Source organism: Ptychodera flava, chromosome 5 (genome assembly GCF_041260155.1).
Source record: "Ptychodera flava strain L36383 chromosome 5, AS_Pfla_20210202, whole genome shotgun sequence".
In the NCBI taxonomy this organism is placed as follows: Eukaryota; Metazoa; Hemichordata; class Enteropneusta; family Ptychoderidae; genus Ptychodera; species Ptychodera flava.
In genome coordinates, this window is record NC_091932.1 from 4,375,683 (window position 1) to 4,396,138 (window position 20,456).

Genomic DNA, 20,456 nt, shown 5'->3' on the forward strand with positions numbered 1-20,456 from the left:
CCCCTTTCCTTCAATATAGTTCTGATTTAACAGTAAGGTTGTAGAAATCAGAAACACAAGAAAGTGTAAAAACACTATGAATTCCCTGTCATCGCATCAATTTTATCAAATTATTTTCAACAGTTTAGTTTGTATTGCACGTACCTTGAGAGAATATGATTCAAGTTCAGTGTTTACTTTATTGAGCAACATAAAAACTTTGATGTACGAAAATCCACAAGAATTCTTTAATCCTTCTGTTTTGTTTAAAAAGTACTTCAATCACAGCTTTACCCAAAACATTATGACTTTAATTCAATGAAGAGTGAAGTCACTTTTTGTGCAGTATGAACTTTTGGGCCTGTCAAAACTCCAATCCTCAGAGTCAGAGTCTGTATTTACATTGCTCTATTGGCAATGGCAACAAGTGTGGAAAAGATTATTCTTCTTATCTTTGATAATCAAAATCTGCACGTTCATTTACAATAATGTTCACTGGGTAGGTTAGATAGATCACAGACTAATGGGAATCATGCTGAGCTGTGTGATTATTTATCATCATCCTAGGGAACATGAAAGGCCCTTTAAGACAGGCAGAATACTGCCATAAGGAAGATAATCATCACAATTCATGAACCATCCTGACTATCTTGCTACAATGTAGCAATGTGTGTAGGTCTTACAACTGCAGCAGTTGTGAGACCTACACACACAGTATTATAGTAATACTACAATACTACTGTGTAGGTCTCACACAACTTATTACAATACTGTGTGTGTAGGTCTCACAACTTACTACAATACTGTGTTTGTAGGTCTTACAACTTACTACAATACTGTGTGTGTAGGTCTCACAACTTACTAGAATACTGTGTGTGTAGGTCTTACAACTTACTACAATACTGTGTGTGTAGGTCTTACAACATACTACAATATCATGTGTGTAGGTCTTACAACTTACTACAATACTGTGTGTGTAGGTCTTACAACTTACTACAATACTGTGTGTGTAGGTCTTACAACTTACAACATGATGACGAACTTTCTTGAGAATTGAAGCACATTTGTTCTGTTTACTTTGACAGCCAGGATAACGGAAGAAATGAGATTCAAAATCAACAGAGAATATGAAAATTATAAAGGAAGAAGCTTACAGCGTCAACCATGTCCCTGTTTGTGCCATACTGGTAACGCTCAAGGTTCTGCTGAAAATTGTACTGTTTGCAAGGAAAATATTTGTAATTCACAACTCGTCACTAAAGAGTGAGTCAATGCAATAGATTGATGTATATGACAGCTTTAGCTGTATCGATACATGACATGTTGAGTGATCAACACATCAGTTACACCACTGATACAACAACACCTCAGTTCAAACTGTGGTGGCGCTCTGCATGAAATCTTATGCCACTGATACAACTTGCTAAATGTAGGGGATTTACCACAGTTGTAGGCAGTGATGAAAACACTATTGATAGATGATTCAACACGGGATAATTATACCTGTATCAAAAAATAGAATAATGCAAAAGAATATGCATTTACCTTTAAGTATTCCGGTGTGTATATCATGATTTAGTAAAATTATGTGGACCTACATGTAACTTTGTAAATTTTGTATTATTCATGATATCTACTTATTGTGGCATTAGGTAGAAATATTAATAAGCCCAGTTATGATAAGTAAGGTATTGCTGTTGTGCAAGTGTTATATGGAGGGCGCCACCACTGCTTTCAGTGTGAATCAATGCATGTTGTACATCAGTTTGGCTAAAAGAAGCAAATTTTCCATTCCAGTGTTCATTGAAAATGTCAATGTAGATGGACTTGTACTGACAATCTAGCTTAGAGTACTTGGTTTGATACTGGTCCACCGCATAATAACAGATTCACCTACTCCTTGGGTCAATGTGGAGAAAGTTAGAGTTAATGTTAAGATGATAATAGACTGTACAAATACACCCTGTTCCAACTTATTTGGGAAAATAACTTTGAATCATTACTGCTGGGTAAAATCAGTATTTCTGTTTGCATTGAATGACGGCTTACCAAAACTACTGCTTGATTAACTATCAATACTGCTGGGTAAAATCAGTATTTGTGTTTGCATTGAATGACGGCTTACCAAAACTAAAAACTGTCAGAAAGAAACCAATGCTGATGAAGGTTGTAACATGTACAGATACTGTAACTGATTTTCTCAACAGCAAAAGTTTCACCCATCAGAAAAACTGTACATGAAACTATCGCAGTAAAGTGGTATTTGCCACAAAGTAGAGAATGTTCTGGAATTTTACCATGTGATGTACTAGGTATAAGCTATGAAAGGTAGTTAATTTATGAAAGTGAGTTGTGTACGTTGATTTCATTGTTGCACTGATATCATTACATGTACCTCCATTTATAAATCTGTAACACAAACCAAGTTTTGTTTATTGCAACAATGAAACAAATGTTCCTACATTTACTTTCAGGTTTTAGATACAATTTACAGCATTCATTGCTGGCATTGCACAAAGAATTATCATCATATTCTATTTTGACTTACTTTGTTAATAGGAAAAAGATATCATACCTAACATATATATATATTGGCATTGCACAAAGAATTATCATCATATTCTATTTTGACTTACTTTGTTAATAGGAAAAAGATATCATACCTAACATATATATATATATATATATATATATATATATATATATATATATATATATATATATATATATATATATATATATATATATATATATATATATATATATATATATATATATATATATATATATATAAGAACATTAAAGTTCCAGTCAAAGTGACATACTTCAAGTTGTAAGATATTGACAATAACATATTTTTCATATTTCCCCAGTTTTGATAATGTGACCAAAGTAATAAAAAATGAATTGGCTGAAGTGAATGCAATATTTAGCAGTGGCCGTTCAACCACAGCACTGATAATGTTAGATGGAATACTGGACATGACATTCAAAGTCAAGCAGTTATTGTTTTCAAGGTAAGCCAATGAGAATTCATGGAACACCGATCATTTTGTCTGTAAAGACGAGGGACCTTCATTACACGGGAAGGCTCCATTAACTTAGGAATACCCGACTTCCCTAGAGGATCAATTTCACAGACCTGCCTTTCCTACAATGGCACCAGCTGGATTAGATAAACATAACGATGGAACATTCACACCTTAGGGATTAAAAGTCTTCTGTTTGTCACCCGAGTTGCTCAGGCAAGGACTCGAGTTTCAGGTACCATGCAAGTTAATGCAGTCGTCCCCTAATGTGTACAATTCCAGACAGCTTGGTGTTGATTTAACACAATCACATAGCTATTAGAACTAAATGAGAAAATAAATTGACTTATTTGGAGCAAAGAAATGACTATGTTTTGGATTGTTAAATGGGGCTTTACAGTAATTTTGAGTTGTAAAGGAGGTTAACTTGAAAAGTGTCCCACTCTATCTAATCATGGATGTTAAAAATAGAAGGATGCAGGACAGTCCTTTGATCCTTTGTTCAAGGGATAGTTGCCGCCGATTCGTTATCTCGTAATCCCGTAATGGGATTAGCGTGTTATTTTATACATAGCGTGCCTTCGGGTTGTCGTCGGTAAACGTCGAGTCTTTCCATGCATTACCACAAACAGCGTAAAAATAGCGTCTTTCGTGCCAGTAATGTTGTTGTAGCAATACTGCGACCTTTTTCTATTTTAACGATGATATACGGCTCATCGAGGAGGAAAACATACGACTACATAGCTCCTGGCTCACTTTCTGTCGCACGTAAACACGGTATAACAAGAACTGCGCATGTGTAATAACCTTTCCCCTTCTTGAACAATGCCTCAACCCGTGCAGAATGGTGACGCGACGCAATGAACTTCGGCGAAAAAATCACCAGGGAATTTTCGGCCAGGTACTCAGATCGCCAAACATGACCAGACAGGAAAGTCTTTATATATGACTTTAGTTTTGGCGTAACAGTTCTTTCAGCAGTGTCTTTGAACGTCTGGAAACGTGACTTCAAACGGGTGAACCATGGCATGAACGACGAACGCATTTGCACGCAATCCTATGGGGACGAACTATCGGCGTACCGCAAATATAGCCCAACTTTAGAATACGATAACTTCAACGGCCAGGCGAACCAGCACTTAGGACAAACATTTTTTAGGAGTTCATACCTTGAACCTCCTAATTAAGAAAAAATCAGACTCCGCGGTTAGATACTTTGTAAGTTAGAGTAATTTTACGATCAGGGGACTTTATCCAAGTCGGTTCAAAAGAATAGTCATAACTTGGTCAAATATGCGTCGATTTTCTAAGTCTTTGGTTTGTTTGAGCTCTGTTCAGTCTGGGCATTCAACACAAGCAATTTCACAAGTTTGAAAGTTTTTTTTTAATGAATTTGGCAACAATAATTTGATGTACACGATATTGTGAGTGAAGTGGGTGTGTCTGAGCCGTCCTGATCGCGGCAACCATGCCACAACTTCAAAGACCAGCGTAGACAAAGAGATAACAATAGGTGTGAAAGGGATTATAGCGCTGTCCTGTATCCTTCTATTTTTTACATCCATGATCTAATGTACCTCTCAGGGTTGGACTTTATCACATGTGAAATATACCACAGTTTAATTGAATTTTAAACGGTATGTACTGTTTTTTTCATTTTGAGTTATACTTCTTTCAACAGAACTTATACACATTGATACCTTGTCTATTGTGAGATGATCCTGTTTTTCAAAATATGACCTACCTATTCTGTGAAGAAACGCATGATTTCCATGTGTTTTGATTACAAAACTGAATATTTTGTCTTTTAACCCTTTCACCCCCAGTTCCCTGTATATAGGTCCAACTTTACCATAGAAAACAATGGATTTGGGACAAACCATGGTGGTGAAAGGGTTAAAGTACCAAAAAAACTCTGGACAGATGAGCAGTATTAACCCTTTCTATCCTGATCCATCAGACACACACTCCCCAGTGAGATAATGCATGCTTAGTCAGCCATCTAATACTTCAGTTGCTACATTGCCTCTTGAATTTGCACTTTAGATTACAAATGTTAAATGATTATCACGTTTCTTGTCAAAGTTGTAACTGCTGAGATACGCTTACTCTTGTATAACACATACTAGTTTTTATCTGAAAATAAAATAACATGGCACATTATACTTTGTTCCAATATAGGAATGGTCAGTTGCGCTCCACTCATCTTGGTAAAGGCTTTCTGTATAACGCCATTGATGATCTATTGATAGACTTGTTTATGCAAGATTCCGTTCCAACCTACTTGAGACGCAAAACAATTGAAAATATGAAAGGAAACTCCATGTTGTCTCTTGATAAACTAGCATGGCAAAGGTAAGCCATAGAATATTCACACTGTATCTCAAAACATCTGCTCCCTTCCCAACTAACTGATGGTAGCTATCTTCCTTGTCAATTCTTCTGTAACTTATAGTGAATCTAGAATTATGAATCTGAGCTTGAATTATTCACAACCTCAAAACTAGAAATTTCATGCCAATCCAAAATCAAAATTTATGAACAAAACTGACAGACAGTTTATAGAGTAAACACTGGTGATTGAAGGTACAAAGACCATGATTTGTGTCATGAAGTCTGTTCATTTTGATTTCATTCAGGTTCATTTCATTGACTATGAGACACTGGGATGACAGTTTATTATCACCGGTACTTCATGGACAAAACATCACAGGTAAAAGAGGAAACGACGTCTTGAGAGAAACTCTTACTGTCGCCAAGAAAAGACTTAAAATCTTAGAAGACCAGAAAAAGTGAGTGGATAAAGACATTTTAGATCACTTTCATAATCAGATACAGGTATGACAGATTTGAATGGGTGGAGAACTAAATGGTGTCATTTCTAGCACCTCCCAAAAATAGTTTTATAAATAGTGGTGATTAATGCTCGCTCAAATAGACTGCAAACCTAAGTTGTGTATTACATTTGAAATTTTATTTTACTTATACATGATGATTGTGTACTGATTGATGGCTGATTCTCAGAAAGGATTTCATGACACAGAAATACAATAATGCAGCCAACCTTTGTGGCTAAAGTTCATAAGTGATCAGTCTACAGGTATTTCATCTCAGAGATCGACCTCCTAAACTGACGTGTAACAAATGGCTGAAGTTGAACAATAATAATATATTATCCACCAATAAAACTAATTAGTTGTTAATCTGTAATTACCCCTAATGAAGTTATGATGTACTTGTGAATTTCTATGCTTCATGTTTGCCCAACTGCTTGGGTGTCATTGGGGTCACATCTAGGTCAACCAACTGCTTGGCTGTAATCGGTCACATCTAGGTCAACCAACTGCTCGGCTATAATCTGGTCACATCTAGGTCAACATTCACTTTCCCGCATCATGTAATCATATTTGACGTTCTTCACTTTTGATGATGGTAGAGTTTTAGCTTTCCAGACTTTTCTAACCCATCAACCTCAACCCACTTTTGTCAAGTTTTCATAGAGTCAGGTTGAATAGAGCCAGATTTAGGTGGGATTAAGCCAGATTTAGGTTGAATAGAGCCTGATTTGGGTGGGATAGAGCCAGATTTAGGTTGAATAGAGCCTGATTTGGGTGGGACGGAGTCAGTTGCAAAATTTTCCATTTATTCTGCATTCAAGTCTATGACAAGTTCTGCAAATCCTGCTGTACACTTGCCTTTTGTTCGTCCCTTTGGACCTCACAGTCCTGGCAGACATACAAGTCAATAATTTTTCTCTAGTACAAAAATTTGCACGGTGACCCCCAATTTTTATTCTTGATTTTGAAAGAGGATGATTGAAAGACTCCTTGAAAATTTGAGCAAAAGTTTATCTTTCATTTTTGAGACGCATACTACCTTAAGACATCAACTATGTATGCATCAAATTTTACATTAATATTGTCTATGTGTTTCAGATGGCAACAAGCTATTCGTTATTTGAAGTTAACCCAGATCACATCATCACCATCAAGCAATTCTGCCATTTCCAAAGTTGTGGATCTGTAAGTATTGCCACATAGTGTCAAAGGTCATAATATATTGCCGAATAATGTCAAGGTCATAATTGTACTATCATATATGTCAAAGGTCATGATCACTAAAAACAGAGGAACATTCCATGATGCCAGTGAATATGTTATGTGTTGTAGAATCTGCATTAAGGTAGATTCTTTTCAGGGACAAAATTTCTAGAAATCAACTGTACCATTATGCTTTCAAGTTTTTGCTAATGTAGTTCAAGATAGGATATGTCAAATCATGCAAACATGCACAGTTTACTATCTCAAACTTATACAAATGTCAAATTAAAATGTGAAATCACATTGTATAAATTACACAGCTATTAGCTGAGTTTCAAATTTACAAGTGTAACCTGTCAAGGTAGTACAGTTGTATGTCAAGGATTTTGATATTTGCATGTATTCATGTGATGTGTCAATAAAACAACAAGAATAACTATGCCGCTTTTTAGGGATGTTTTATACTCAGGTGAGGTTGTACATTAGGCACATTTTATTCTTGGTTGTTTTCAAAATTCACAAGGCTGTACGTTATCAATGGAATTATATCATGTTATACCAAAAGATCCATCACTTGAGGGCGCTCCTCTCCCTCCTTTCAATTGTAGAGATGAGCATCAGCAGCTCCCTTGATTGACAGATCTTCCAGACTCAAATGAAAAGATACTTTCTACTGCAAGTCAGTGGACCTTTGGACTCACTGTCAACTAAGTTTAACCAGTCAGTTATGGCCACACTGTCAACTAAATTTATCCCAGCAACTGTTGGCACACTGAAAACTAAATTCAACCTAGCAATTAGCGCTCACCGTCAACAAAATTAAAGCCCCTGTAGCTGTAACTCTTGAAATTTGTTGACCTGAAAAAGGCTTTCTTTTTTCTCTGGTTTTCTTTAAATTCTACAGACTTAAAAGATATAGTCTTTTACCACTGAAAAATTGGACAATAAATTTAAATTTTAACCGTTATTTTGATTTCTGCCATTTTTAAAAATTGGTAATATTACAAAGAAAACATAGCATATGGTGACCCAGTGAAAAACATTCAGCACTATACATTATATTGGACTACTCTGTCGATTCTGTGAATATTCCAATGCATAATGCACTGCGTACTGTGTTTTTGCTTTTTTTGAATGAGGGCGCCATTTTATGTGTGGGCAAACATTTATTATTTATCTTGCTCAAAATTGCACATGTAATCCCAGTGGATAGTTTATTATACTCGTACAAACATTCCTCCATGAGTACATTCCCATGAACTTATTTTAGTTTGGAAGTAAAATCACAAAAATAATGCAAAAAAGATTCAGCTATCAGGCCTTTAATCACACTGTCCATTAAATTCATCCAACCAATGCAATTGTTGGCACACTGTCAACTGAATTACACCGCACAGTTAGGGCACACCGTCAACTAAATTCAACCCAGCAATTGTGATCTGAAAAATATGATTAATTCTATAATCTTGTTTTGTCACCTTTGAATAGGGCACTGCGGAGTAAACTACCAATGTATTATATCCTCTCTGGCAAACCAGAAGAAGCTTATAAGTTGCTGTTACAGGAAAACCCAGGGGGACGTAAGACTCAGACAGCAAAAAATTCCAACTCTTTGTTGAAAGCTATGGCACCATCAGAAGTACTTTCTATATTGAAGACTTTTAGTGGACAGACTGTCCTGACAGCTGACACTCCAGGTAAGGCAAAACATGATTGTCATCATGTCAGGACAAAACACTCGGGGTGTATCCTGAGAAAAAATTCTGACAAAAAAAGATTACATTTCTGAATGGTAGAAAATATCCAGTATCTCTTCTGTATCCTGGTGATCCTGATTTCAACAAAAGGATTGTCACAGGAACTTTATAAAAAATTAGGAATTGACTGTTGCAAATTAAATCTCAGTGTAATTGGGACACCGATTTTATTTGTGACACTGTATCCTTTCAAATCTCTTTGAATATCCTACTCCTGTTGAAAAGACTGTCAGATTCTCACATAAACAGACACTGAAATAAAATTGATCCTTTATGTTGTGTGGCGTACATATAATATTTTTTGAACCATTTCTTGTCAAGGTCCATCTGTGGCTATCAGGTCAAGTTTGTGAAAGCCAGTAATGCATACAGCGCCCCATATAATGTATTTTTGACTTGACCATATGAAGATCTAGTAAACACAACACATAAACATGACTTTCACAGACTTGTTCTACCAAGATACATGTATGCATGGTGATTTTTGCTGACTTGACTTGATAGTGATGGCAAATGTCACAGTGGTGTGTGTGTGTTGTAGCGATCTTCTGGTCACCTGGATTTTTCTGATTTAGATTCTGAATTTGAATTCTTTTCCGTCAAGTGATGTCATATCTGGTAAAATGCATATTCAAATTTCCAGCTGACGAGCAACATGCAAGCACCACGTGCACTGCACTGTGCAGACAACAATGTAGCTTTGCCGATCACTTGGTAACGACAATGTCATGTGTCACATTTCTCGATCACGTGATTGATATTGCAGAATGACTTGACTTGAGAATGGTTAAGGATATACAAATTAGCTGATAGGATTTCACACAAGTCAGATAATTGATTGAAGTAGATAAAGTTGCATTATGGATTGATGATACAAAAGAAACAATGTATAGTACATAATGAAGCATGTCATACAATTATGATGTAAACTTCATCCACATTTTGAATCTATCAAATGACTTGTAATATGTTCCCTATGCTTGTTTTGAAGTGAATTCCAAACCACTAGAAGTAGGCAAGCAGTTCTTACTGTCTTTGACAGCACTAATCATCAATCCAGCCAACTTCCTCAGTGTAAGTAATACGCATTATGCTTCCACCTTTATGCAGTTAAAATGCAGAACATTTTGTGAAACCAAGAAAGATTATCATGTCATTATCACCTGAATAGTTTACAGAGGTTGTGGGATTAGTTTTGTGAATATTTTCATTTTATTACAACATAATATTAATGACAATGTTAGTACCTTATTATTTAGTCTTGTATTAATCAGTGACTAGCATACAGTGACTTGTTAATACATTATAAATACCACTTCATATGATAACAAACCAGATTACATAACATGCAGATATTCAACGCTCAACTTTCTCCTTTATGAAGTATGTGTAAAGTAAAACACCAAAGTATTTTGTGCTAATAAAAATGCATATATATTACAGTGTGATGCAGTGGCCCAAGTTTGCTGGGAAGAAGGAAAAATCAGTTTGAGTAGCATCACTCTGTGAAAACGTTGATAAATCATTGCTGGTACAGATCAGATTAGTAAATGTCATTAGCTCCAAAAGATCAAAGATTTTACAGACGTTTTGCTCTCCAAAGCACCACAGACTCAGAAAAATCTTGATCAGTGTCAGTGTGTTGTACAGCATTGTGCCATGATAAAAAAACCAGTGAATTTATCAGATTCTTGTAATATTTGCTAACATATCTTATTCATTGAATTGCTGGCCAGAAATTAGGACAAGACTCCTGCAAAAATGCAACTGATTTATTCGTTTGCACATTTGTGTGGGTATATGAAGAGTTAACTGGCACAATCCTAGTAATAAATGCAAAAAATATGCAATTTTAATATATTTTGAACAAATATCAGTGCACATATTCAAAGAACTTACTGACTTAGCAATCAATAGTTATAATACGTAAAATGGAATAATAGAGTACAAAACTATGTAAATATGCAAATACTATAAAATGGAAGAAATATGAATAAGATCATCCCAAGGAGATTACAAACCAAATATAAAAGTAATCAGAAAATTGTATTCAAGAAGATGACTTTGTTGACTAAACATGATGAAATTAGTGTCCAAAATTCAATATGGAAAATCAATCATATTCCAACATATTCATTTGAGGTCAAGAATCTAAATATGAAAGTAGGGGACAGACAGCTTTGAACAACAACTCATTGATGATTGTCGTATCTGTGACAGTGGCTCTGATAATTTTTCACATAATTGATATATTTCAGGTTGAAATGATAAGATGGGTAAAATACAGATTTCTTAATGAAATCATGGCTGAACCACAACCCGATGAATACAATGTGAGTTATTTCTCTATTTTATTGAAAACATTCTATATTTCGGTGATACACTTGCTTTAAGTGCTGATAAATGTTCAAAGGTATCCCAAAATAATCTACAATGTCTATCAGATGCACCGTATATGTGTTGTAGTTTCTGTCCTATCTATACTCTCCACATTTCATCTCCCTGCCTAGTCATCCATCCAGTCATATTTTTCTGAACTAAATATCTTCCTTTCATCCATCCCATCACTGATACTTCATGTACACAGTTCAACAAACCAATCAGACATGAGAATATAGCTTGTGTATTTTCAGACAAAAACTCTACTGAACATGTTTTGACACTGTTTCTTTCCACCAGACTTACCGCTGTATGACTGTTGTTCTTCTTGCTGATATCAAGAATTGCCTGGAACTTCACTGCAAAGTACCAAATACACCATCTGGAAAAGCTGTGATACTTTTGTCAATGTTTGCTGAATGGACAGGAAGAAAAGATATCATGCCATCACTCCACACAATCATACCAGAATACAGATCTCTGTGTGAAGTAAGTTACATCTGTGTCAGTTATTACAGATAGTCGATAGATATTTGGTTGTTGAAGGGACTAGTGCTGCTGACAACATTGTTGTACAGTAACTTGTCATTTAACATGGCAGTCCATCTATATTTGTAGATGTAAAGATACAAGTTGTTGAATAAACAACAGAGCACTCATTCATATCGCAAGGCTAATGATAAATGTGTTACAAAGCCATGAAACAAGAGACCATCACTGCACAAACTTAGTTTAGACAGTGAGCTGTATTGTGATAAAACTGGCAGATCAGACATTTAACACTTTATGAAACGCAATCATAGCTTTCACAAGTCACACAACTACTATTAAGAGTACAGGCGTCTGGCAGCTAACAAGTGATTACTGTCAACATTCTATATCTGTGATCTGTAGTGACTTAAATGATGAAATTAGTCAAACTTTGGATTGTTTTTCTTCATAGCCATGGCTGTGTTAATTCATCAACAAAATGTACTATACCTCTAGAACTGCACTTCTATGGCCAAGTTCATGACTTTTTTATGACCTCTGTACACAGGTATTACATGTATAGTAAAACATACTCTAATTTCAGTATTTAGTTTTTTCTCACTTCTACCCATGAAAATATAGTCTCTATTTTGAGACGAATTAAAAGAGCACTTTGGCTAACAAAATACAGATGTCAGTTGACTGTTACAGACTTCAGACTTGGAAACTGACTATTGAAAATCATTCTTTGCCCAATACATGTACAAAAATGCCAGGATGTTGTCAGGTCATACAGAGGTCATACAAGTTGTCCAAGCACACCACACATTGACATGTTTAGATAAATAAAAACAAAAGGATCGCTTCTGACCAATTTCTGTTCTTGCAGAATAATCCATGGTTGTTCAGACACTTACTTAATGACCCTTCCATATTGTACAACATACAAAATGCCAAAGTGTTTGATCTTTTGAAGAATGGCTATGTATCTCAGCATGGACTGGCTGGATTGTGGGATTCTACAATTCAAGTGTAAGTAGTACCCTTGGCTGTCTGTTGAAATTTCAGTAGATAGGTTGTGTGGTACTTTGTTCACATACATGTTTCTACACATAACTTTGTAGAAATATTTTGAATGAAACCACAGACCAACAGGGAAGAAAACGTTGACACCCCAACGACTTTGCTATTTTTGAGTTTACATGTACCAGAAATATTCACTCTTAGGCTAGGAACTGATAGAACAATTTTGTTGTTGGATGTGCTTTAGAAACAAATGGAATGAAAGACACCAAGCTGGCTAATATAGCTAGCAGGTATGAAATTAAAATTGTGTAATTCAGAGACATACATACATACAAAGATACATAATACATACATACATACATACATACATACATACATACATACATACATACATACATACATACATACATACATACATACATACATACATACATGCATGCATGCATGCATGCATGCATGCATGCATGCATGCATGCATACATGCATGCATACATACATACTTACATACATACATACATGCATGCATGCATGCATGTATGAATACATACATACATGCATTCATGCATGCATGCATGCATACACACATACATACATACATACATACATACATACATACATACCGGTACATACATGCATGCATGCATGCATACACACATACATACATACATACATACATACATGCATGCATGTATGCATACACCACACACGCACATACATACATACATACATACATACATACATACATACATACAGGAACCATTGCAAACAGTGTTATTAATGAATCAGACAGAGATACTGTGGTATGTACATTGTATATGATATTTTACACATTAATTTTGGAGGCCACTTCACCTACTTCAGCAATGCGGTTCTTTACATCATGATCCTTGTATCTTTTCATTACAGAATGTTTTCTAATCTGACTGTGATGTTAGCTTGTGAATTATTGGAAGAAGTTCTAAAACAGTCTGTGAAATCAAAATTCACAAAACAAGGTATATAATATCAGCCATAAACACCTGCAGCCTTGTAATTTGTTGTAATTTGATAAAGTACACTGTTATGCTGTCTAACTTTGCATAATAGTGCACTTGTTTATAACATAGTGTTATACAGTTTAGATTTAGGGCAGTGTTGTATAGTGGACTGGAGTGTTGTGTTGTGTTGTGTTATGCTGTGCTGTGCAGTGTTGTGTATTAGAGTGCAGTGTTGTATGGTGCAGTGCAGTATTTGCCACTCAGTGCAGTGTTTTAGATAAGCAATAAAGCACACCCAGCGATGGTATACCACGAGATTTGACCAGTTCACGACATATATGCACGAGTGATAGTGAGTGCATATATGAAGTGAACTGGTCAAAATCGAATGGTATATGGTCGCTTAGTGTGTTTTATTGCTATTATATCATAACAGTATATCGAAATTCTGGCTTGGAACGTCAAAAACAGATTTTTGTTTGCTCAAGCTGAGAGCTCACGCGTATGCCAGCCGTGGTATATCGCCAATATACCACGGTTCTTTTCACGTCTCGACCAGCAGATCACTGTATTTGCGCCATCAATATACTGATATGATATAATATTGATTGTCTTTTTTTCTTTGCCATTACTTTCCCAATTTGCAGTTTTAGCTGATGTATCAATGTATTAGAAAAAAAGTGAAATCAAAATGGATATGTTGGTAGTAAGGATTTGAGATAGTGACCATTGATGTCAATCTCTGATGATAAAACAAATCTAATCCTAGTTTATTACTTTGAACAATTTTTGTCGTAATTAACTCAGCTTTATACATAGAAGCTAGTGTGAGAGTAGTGTATGAGTCACTGTGTAGTGGTAGACTTACTGTTTGTCCATAACCATAAAAAAGTGAAAAACCACTAAATGGACTGAAATACTCTCAGGTTGTTAAGAAGGATGAATTATATGTGAGGGTGATGTTAATTTGCTGAAGTTTAACTATCTGAGGGTGTTTTTCAAGAATGACTTATTATTTTGATCGTTGGATTGCAAGAAATCATAGCAGCTTTTGTATTTGTGCCCTCCAAGGTATTATACGTTCTATATGTCATTTGAGGAAAGTTGACAGCTTGCAGTGTGAAGCAATCAGTACACCATGAAACAATCTGTGAATTTTGAAATATGTTTATGCTCATGTTTTGGCAAGAGAAGAACCGAAATATTTAATGGTATTTGTTGTATGGGCTGTTCTACCTCTCTTTACCTAGTAAAAAATGAATTGCTACTGATGGTTTGAAGAAGAAATTGTGTTAGGAGGTTGTTTTATGATCCAAAAAATCTAGTCCATACCTGCAAGACTGTTGTTGAATGCGTATCTCAACATAGCCCCTCCAACAAAGTGATACAAGTGAAAGAATTAGCATTTTTGTTTCATGTGAAGTGAGTGGAAATGTCATATATGTTGGCTCAAGTGTCGTAAGTGAATATAATTCTGAATGACATGGTGTGAGTGATATCATATAAATTTATCAAAGCCTGCTGTTCACACAATATTTGAAACAAAGATACATAGAAAGTTCATATTTCTACAAAGCAAACCTATGCTGACTCCATTTTTACATTTAGTTTAATCACTATATACTCTCTGTTTTCAAAAAGTATGTATGTGATAAAACTAAGATAAATATAGTAACCATATTGAATATCAATATTTGGATTCACATTGCAGGACTTAAACAGGGAGACTTTATCAGAATTGACTTTCAAGATGTGCCAGAAACTACCTCAAGAACTGTCTATCAAATTGCTATTGATCTTTTTAGAAGAAACTACGCAGCTCTCAGTTGTGAGAAAACATTATATCTTAACTACAAAACCATTGCAAGATTTCTCCGTTTGGTAAGTATTGTTTAGCAATGTATTGTAGACTATCTTAGAAGGCTTCAACCACTTACCACTATTTCTGTAGCTCTACAGTCAATGATGAACAGCTTCTCAGTGTTTGTGACTTTGTGGCTTTGTTTGTGACTTTGTATGTACCAGTAGCTTTTTAGCTTGAACAACTTCTCACCAACCACTGGTCTGATCGATTTCATATCTGGTGCAAGTATTCTTTCAAGATTTTAATTGGTTCAAATTTACAAATTAGTGTAAAATTTGCATATGTAAATTTCAGAGATTTTTTCTCAATTTTAAAGACTTGTTTGAAACTGTTCAGCTGATAAAATTCAAACTTAGTTTGTAGGTTTCTTCAATTAATCTTACAGATTTGGTCAAACAAAAAAACAGGGATGGCAGCCATTTGGAATTTCAAACATCAGTATAAAATTTGTATTTTTTCAATTTGTTAGGTTTTCTGATATTTACATCTATATTTATTACTTCAGCTCAGACCTTTGATGCCGTTGTGTTCTCAAGAAGATGAACTCAAGTTGATAAATCTTGCACTGAAGAAGTTTCAAGCACATCCAGAACCTGAAACATTAAACACCATCCGTGCCTTCAGTGGGTAAGTGACGTAATATGTCCTTTCGTTTATACTTGCAGTTTTCTCGGAGTGCTGTCAACAAAAAGAACAAACAAAGAAAGATAACAAAACAAAACAAAAACAGGCACATTGAATAGAAACAAAAAAGGGACAAAAAGGTTCATGGAACAACAAGCACATTTTTATAACATCACGACAAGTTGAAATACCGGTATATAGAACAGTATGACTAACAACCTATTTACACTTAACTTGTTTAAAAACCCTTAAGACAGCAGATGTGGAGTGTAGGCTTATAAAAGTAAACAGTTCAAGTACCTGAACATTTTATCTCCATGTTTTCAAAATCCAAAAACTCTGAAATGTACAATATATGATCTCCAATTGCAGATTGCATGATCAGTGTGATTGATAATATCTGTAGCTTCACACTCCAGTTGTTGAAAGACTTGTAAAATCGGAACAAAGCCTGTCAAAATCTTGTCTAATATCTACAAGTATGAAACATTTCCACCTATACTTTCTTGCCATACATTAAATGATATAAGATTGAAATGTATAAATATAACATCTATAGAATAATTATTTAAGTATGTCAAGAAGTTTTTTCCACTGAAAAGCCTTTACTTGTGTAAGCTAATACCTTTATTATGGTAATTGAATCTTTCATACTACCAATTTGTTGATATTGTTAAGTTTTTCATGAAAATACTAACTTTGAAAATTCACATCAACACTAAAACACTCAACTTTTTTATCTAGCTAATATTACAAACATATGTTTTATTGTTGACAGAACTAATTGGCAACAATTGCAGATGAAATGTCTTCAAATACTGGACAATCTTGTCTCAAGGTAATTTCATGTTATTTCTTTAAGCATTTGAATACATCAGGAATAGAGCAGGCTGTATGGAATATCAATGCTGTTGTTTTTTTCCCTAATAAACTGGTTTACTGCCAATGCGTTTTTCTGGTCTTGAACTTGATATAATTTCCACATACTTAGACAGCATGCAGGTAAAACCATTAAACTATAAGTGACATATCAAAATGTATCACCCATATGAATTTGATATGAAATATGAATATGCAAACGCCACATGTTCTTCACAAACTATGGCTCATGCAAAGCATGGGACTGACGGAAATGTGCAATATCCCTCTCGATCATTTTCAAAGATTGTTGAATTTATCTGAATTCTGCATCCTGTCAAGTAGATTCCTGACTACAGAGTACACAGAGTTGTAAACACTTGGCAAGCAAACAGTAAAAAACACATGTGTACTGCCTTGTTCATGAATCCACAGATATGTGTTATGCCCATGTCATATAAATTCTGTTGTATGTAAGATCTAGTGTATACTTTTAAATAATAATATCATGTTATTTGCATATTTGCAAAGTAATTGAAAGGTTGGTGTACAGTGTTATGAATGTTTGAGATTACCTATTGTACATTGATTGGCGTGTTGCAATTAAATACTAAATCGCAACATTGATGTTATGTACAAAGCGGAGAGAATGAGTACTATAGCCACAGTACCAAAGAGATAAATTATCGTGATTCTGACGTTTTATGAACAGGTATCACAGTGATGTGTTTCCAAACTTATGAAGGAGAATACAGCAAGTTTCAGCAAATCATACTGGAAGGTTTCATTTTAAATTTATATCAAGCTTGAATCAAAGTGAAGCTTTCATTTGTGTACGTTGAAACACGGTCCCTCCTTGCTCATTTCATATACGAACATGCTGTCTGCAAAGTAGACCAGTCTGCAATAACTTAGGACAAATTCCACACAAATAAATTGCTACTGCACAGCCACTACAGAAGGTGAAATACACACCAATGAAATGTTGATGATTTGCTCTTCCCAGAGGTAAAGCTGGTGATCAGTGCGAAATGGTAGAGATGTTCTGCTTTCTTGGAGGTTATAACAGATTGCATAATTACCTTTGGACTTCACAGTGTAGAGAGTACTGCTCTCCAAGCACCTCATGCCAACGTCCTCCATTTCCAAGGATCAAGGCCAATATCATTGCCAAGGTACAAATTTAGAACAATTATTCATTTGTGTGCGATATTGCAGGTTTACTATGTAAGATTTAATGGTTTGATCCGTTCATTCTGTATGAGGTGAAGTTTTTATCAGGAAGTGTATAGCTGTAAGCATTCACATCAAATTACCAGAGACATCTTTATCACGTAATCTTATCTCTGTATGCATATGTGATGTCTCCGATATTTCATCCATTGAGATAGAAGGGATTAAGATATTTCTTTTGAGTATGCTTTAGAAAATTATTATTGTATGAGGAGAAAGATGTTTCTAGAGCTTTGAAAGTGACCGTTTTAGTATTGTTCCATGACAAGACCTGTAACAAAGTGGGCTGATCAGCTGGAGAAACAGAAATGTTCAAAATATGTTGGATTGATATGGCACTAATTTGTGTTGCTTTGTTCTGACATTCATGGAAATGCTGTTTCACTTGTCATCATTTCTTTCGGCTTGTGGGGGTGCTAAATTATATTCTGTTTTATATCTGAACATTTAGTTTGATCATGAAAAACAATAAACAAGTTGACACATCCTGGATTATTAGAGAAGTTCCACTTCTGTTTAAATAAATGTGAAGTTAGAGAATTTTTCAAATGTTTACAGCAAAACTGTGAACTAACATTCACATTGAACTGTGCCATAAACATAGAAGTGTACTGCATTACATTATTTATTTTGATTTTTTGAGTTCATTCGCCTGGTGTATGTTATTATTTTTTGTCGTTGATCATGGTCACCATTTTCACATGTACTTTGTTTGGTTCCATAGATTTCAAGTCTTATAAGGAGATCTTCAGAAGACGAAGCAAAGGTGTTTGTAAATGCATCGTTAGAATGGCTTTCTGCTGAGTCGTATCGTCCTTTGCTTTGTAGTGGAATATGCAACTCAATGGTAAGCTGATTTCACCATTCAGTGCGACAACAATGATGACCTATAGAGCAAACTGCTATTTCAGGAATTTTATGAAATTTTAAATACTATATTGTTCCTCTCCTTATTAAATGATACTTCAAGTTGTTTCACAGATCGGTACTGAAATTTCTAGATTTTTAGACAAACATACAATCAACAGTAAAAATTAATTTACAAGAATTTTGTGGTTCATACTACAAAATGGTACATGATGTTCTGTTTCTGAAAGAGAATTAAATCCATAAGGGGATCAGAGTGGCCATCGTTACATTTTACTCTGGTTGACTTGTAATTAAAAATAAAATGACAGTTTGTCTTCAAAATGGCACAGTGTGAAGTTTCAGTGAAATTTTCAGCTGAATTAATTCAAATGGAATATCAATTTGAATGTCAATGTGGAAGTCTTTGCTGATTGGTCATTGAAAATGTAACAAACCAAGTGAAACTGTACTAACAACAATGATTGGAGTACGTCAGGGTTCTGTGTACAGGGATTGAAATGTACCATCAGACATTAACAATTGCTCTGTTGGTCAATAAGGAAAATATTAGAAAAGTTTACAAAATGTGGAATCCTTTATAGTTGAATCGTGTGGACATTGATGAAGAATAAATTCTAGTTTATGCTGATCTGTATGTATGTGTGTATGAGAACTTAAAACATGGTTGGTCAATGCAACGTTGCATACATTTCACGTGTAAATTAAATATATGCCAAATTAGAATGAATATGTTCTATGCAAATTTTCATTCCTGAGATAAGATAAAGTATCTATTTGTACACTCAGCCTACCCAAGTATCTCTGTGATTAGAATTAATCTATACTCTATGAATTCATTCTCACACTCTCATGTGTTTTATTTAACTTAAAGGGAAAAAGTGCAAGTTTCTCTTTTTACAAACAACATACTTTGTGTACGATATCTAGATGCACCTCATCATCATACCTGCAACATTTTAAATTATATGATATGATTATGACAGATATGTTTAACTTTCATCAATCACCATCGTACCTTGGATACAGTGTTTACATTGGTCATATGGGTCCCATACGACATTTGAGCGCAGTTCCGACGACTGCACCCCAATAAAAGCACACTGAATCTCTGTATTCATCCTGATATGTCCGTTTTTATTGTAGGTTCTTCCAGAAGTAGTTACTCTGTGGGCAGAGATATGTGCCAAAAATGTGGATCTCTTAGTTCAAATCCTCAGAGACAGCACTGAAAGTTTGACAAAGGTAAAAACTACAAATATTATGTCTTTCGCAAATGTTTTGTGTCTCTTGAAGAATGATAAATGAAATTGATTCTATAATTGGGTTTTTAACCCTTTGAGCGCCAAAGT

At 34.9% G+C, this 20,456-nt stretch overlaps 1 protein-coding gene across 3 annotated transcripts in view; it reads left to right on the forward strand.

Moving 5' to 3' along the window:
- Window positions 1-20,456, forward strand: part of LOC139132793 (uncharacterized) — a 53,248-nt gene that overhangs the window by 24,478 nt on the left and 8,314 nt on the right. For all 3 annotated transcript variants that reach the window (XM_070699051.1, XM_070699053.1, XM_070699052.1), the window contains 17 exons: window positions 1,065-1,242; window positions 2,853-2,996; window positions 5,190-5,363; window positions 5,648-5,800; window positions 6,944-7,030; window positions 8,537-8,745; window positions 9,797-9,879; window positions 11,064-11,138; window positions 11,485-11,673; window positions 12,545-12,687; window positions 13,588-13,676; window positions 15,370-15,539; window positions 16,028-16,149; window positions 16,925-16,984; window positions 18,011-18,179; window positions 18,962-19,084; window positions 20,251-20,349. In XM_070699051.1, the coding sequence (XP_070555152.1) occupies window positions 1,065-1,242; window positions 2,853-2,996; window positions 5,190-5,363; window positions 5,648-5,800; window positions 6,944-7,030; window positions 8,537-8,745; window positions 9,797-9,879; window positions 11,064-11,138; window positions 11,485-11,673; window positions 12,545-12,687; window positions 13,588-13,676; window positions 15,370-15,539; window positions 16,028-16,149; window positions 16,925-16,984; window positions 18,011-18,179; window positions 18,962-19,084; window positions 20,251-20,349 (2,267 nt within the window). The remainder of the gene's footprint in view (window positions 1-1,064; window positions 1,243-2,852; window positions 2,997-5,189; window positions 5,364-5,647; window positions 5,801-6,943; window positions 7,031-8,536; window positions 8,746-9,796; window positions 9,880-11,063; window positions 11,139-11,484; window positions 11,674-12,544; window positions 12,688-13,587; window positions 13,677-15,369; window positions 15,540-16,027; window positions 16,150-16,924; window positions 16,985-18,010; window positions 18,180-18,961; window positions 19,085-20,250; window positions 20,350-20,456) is intronic.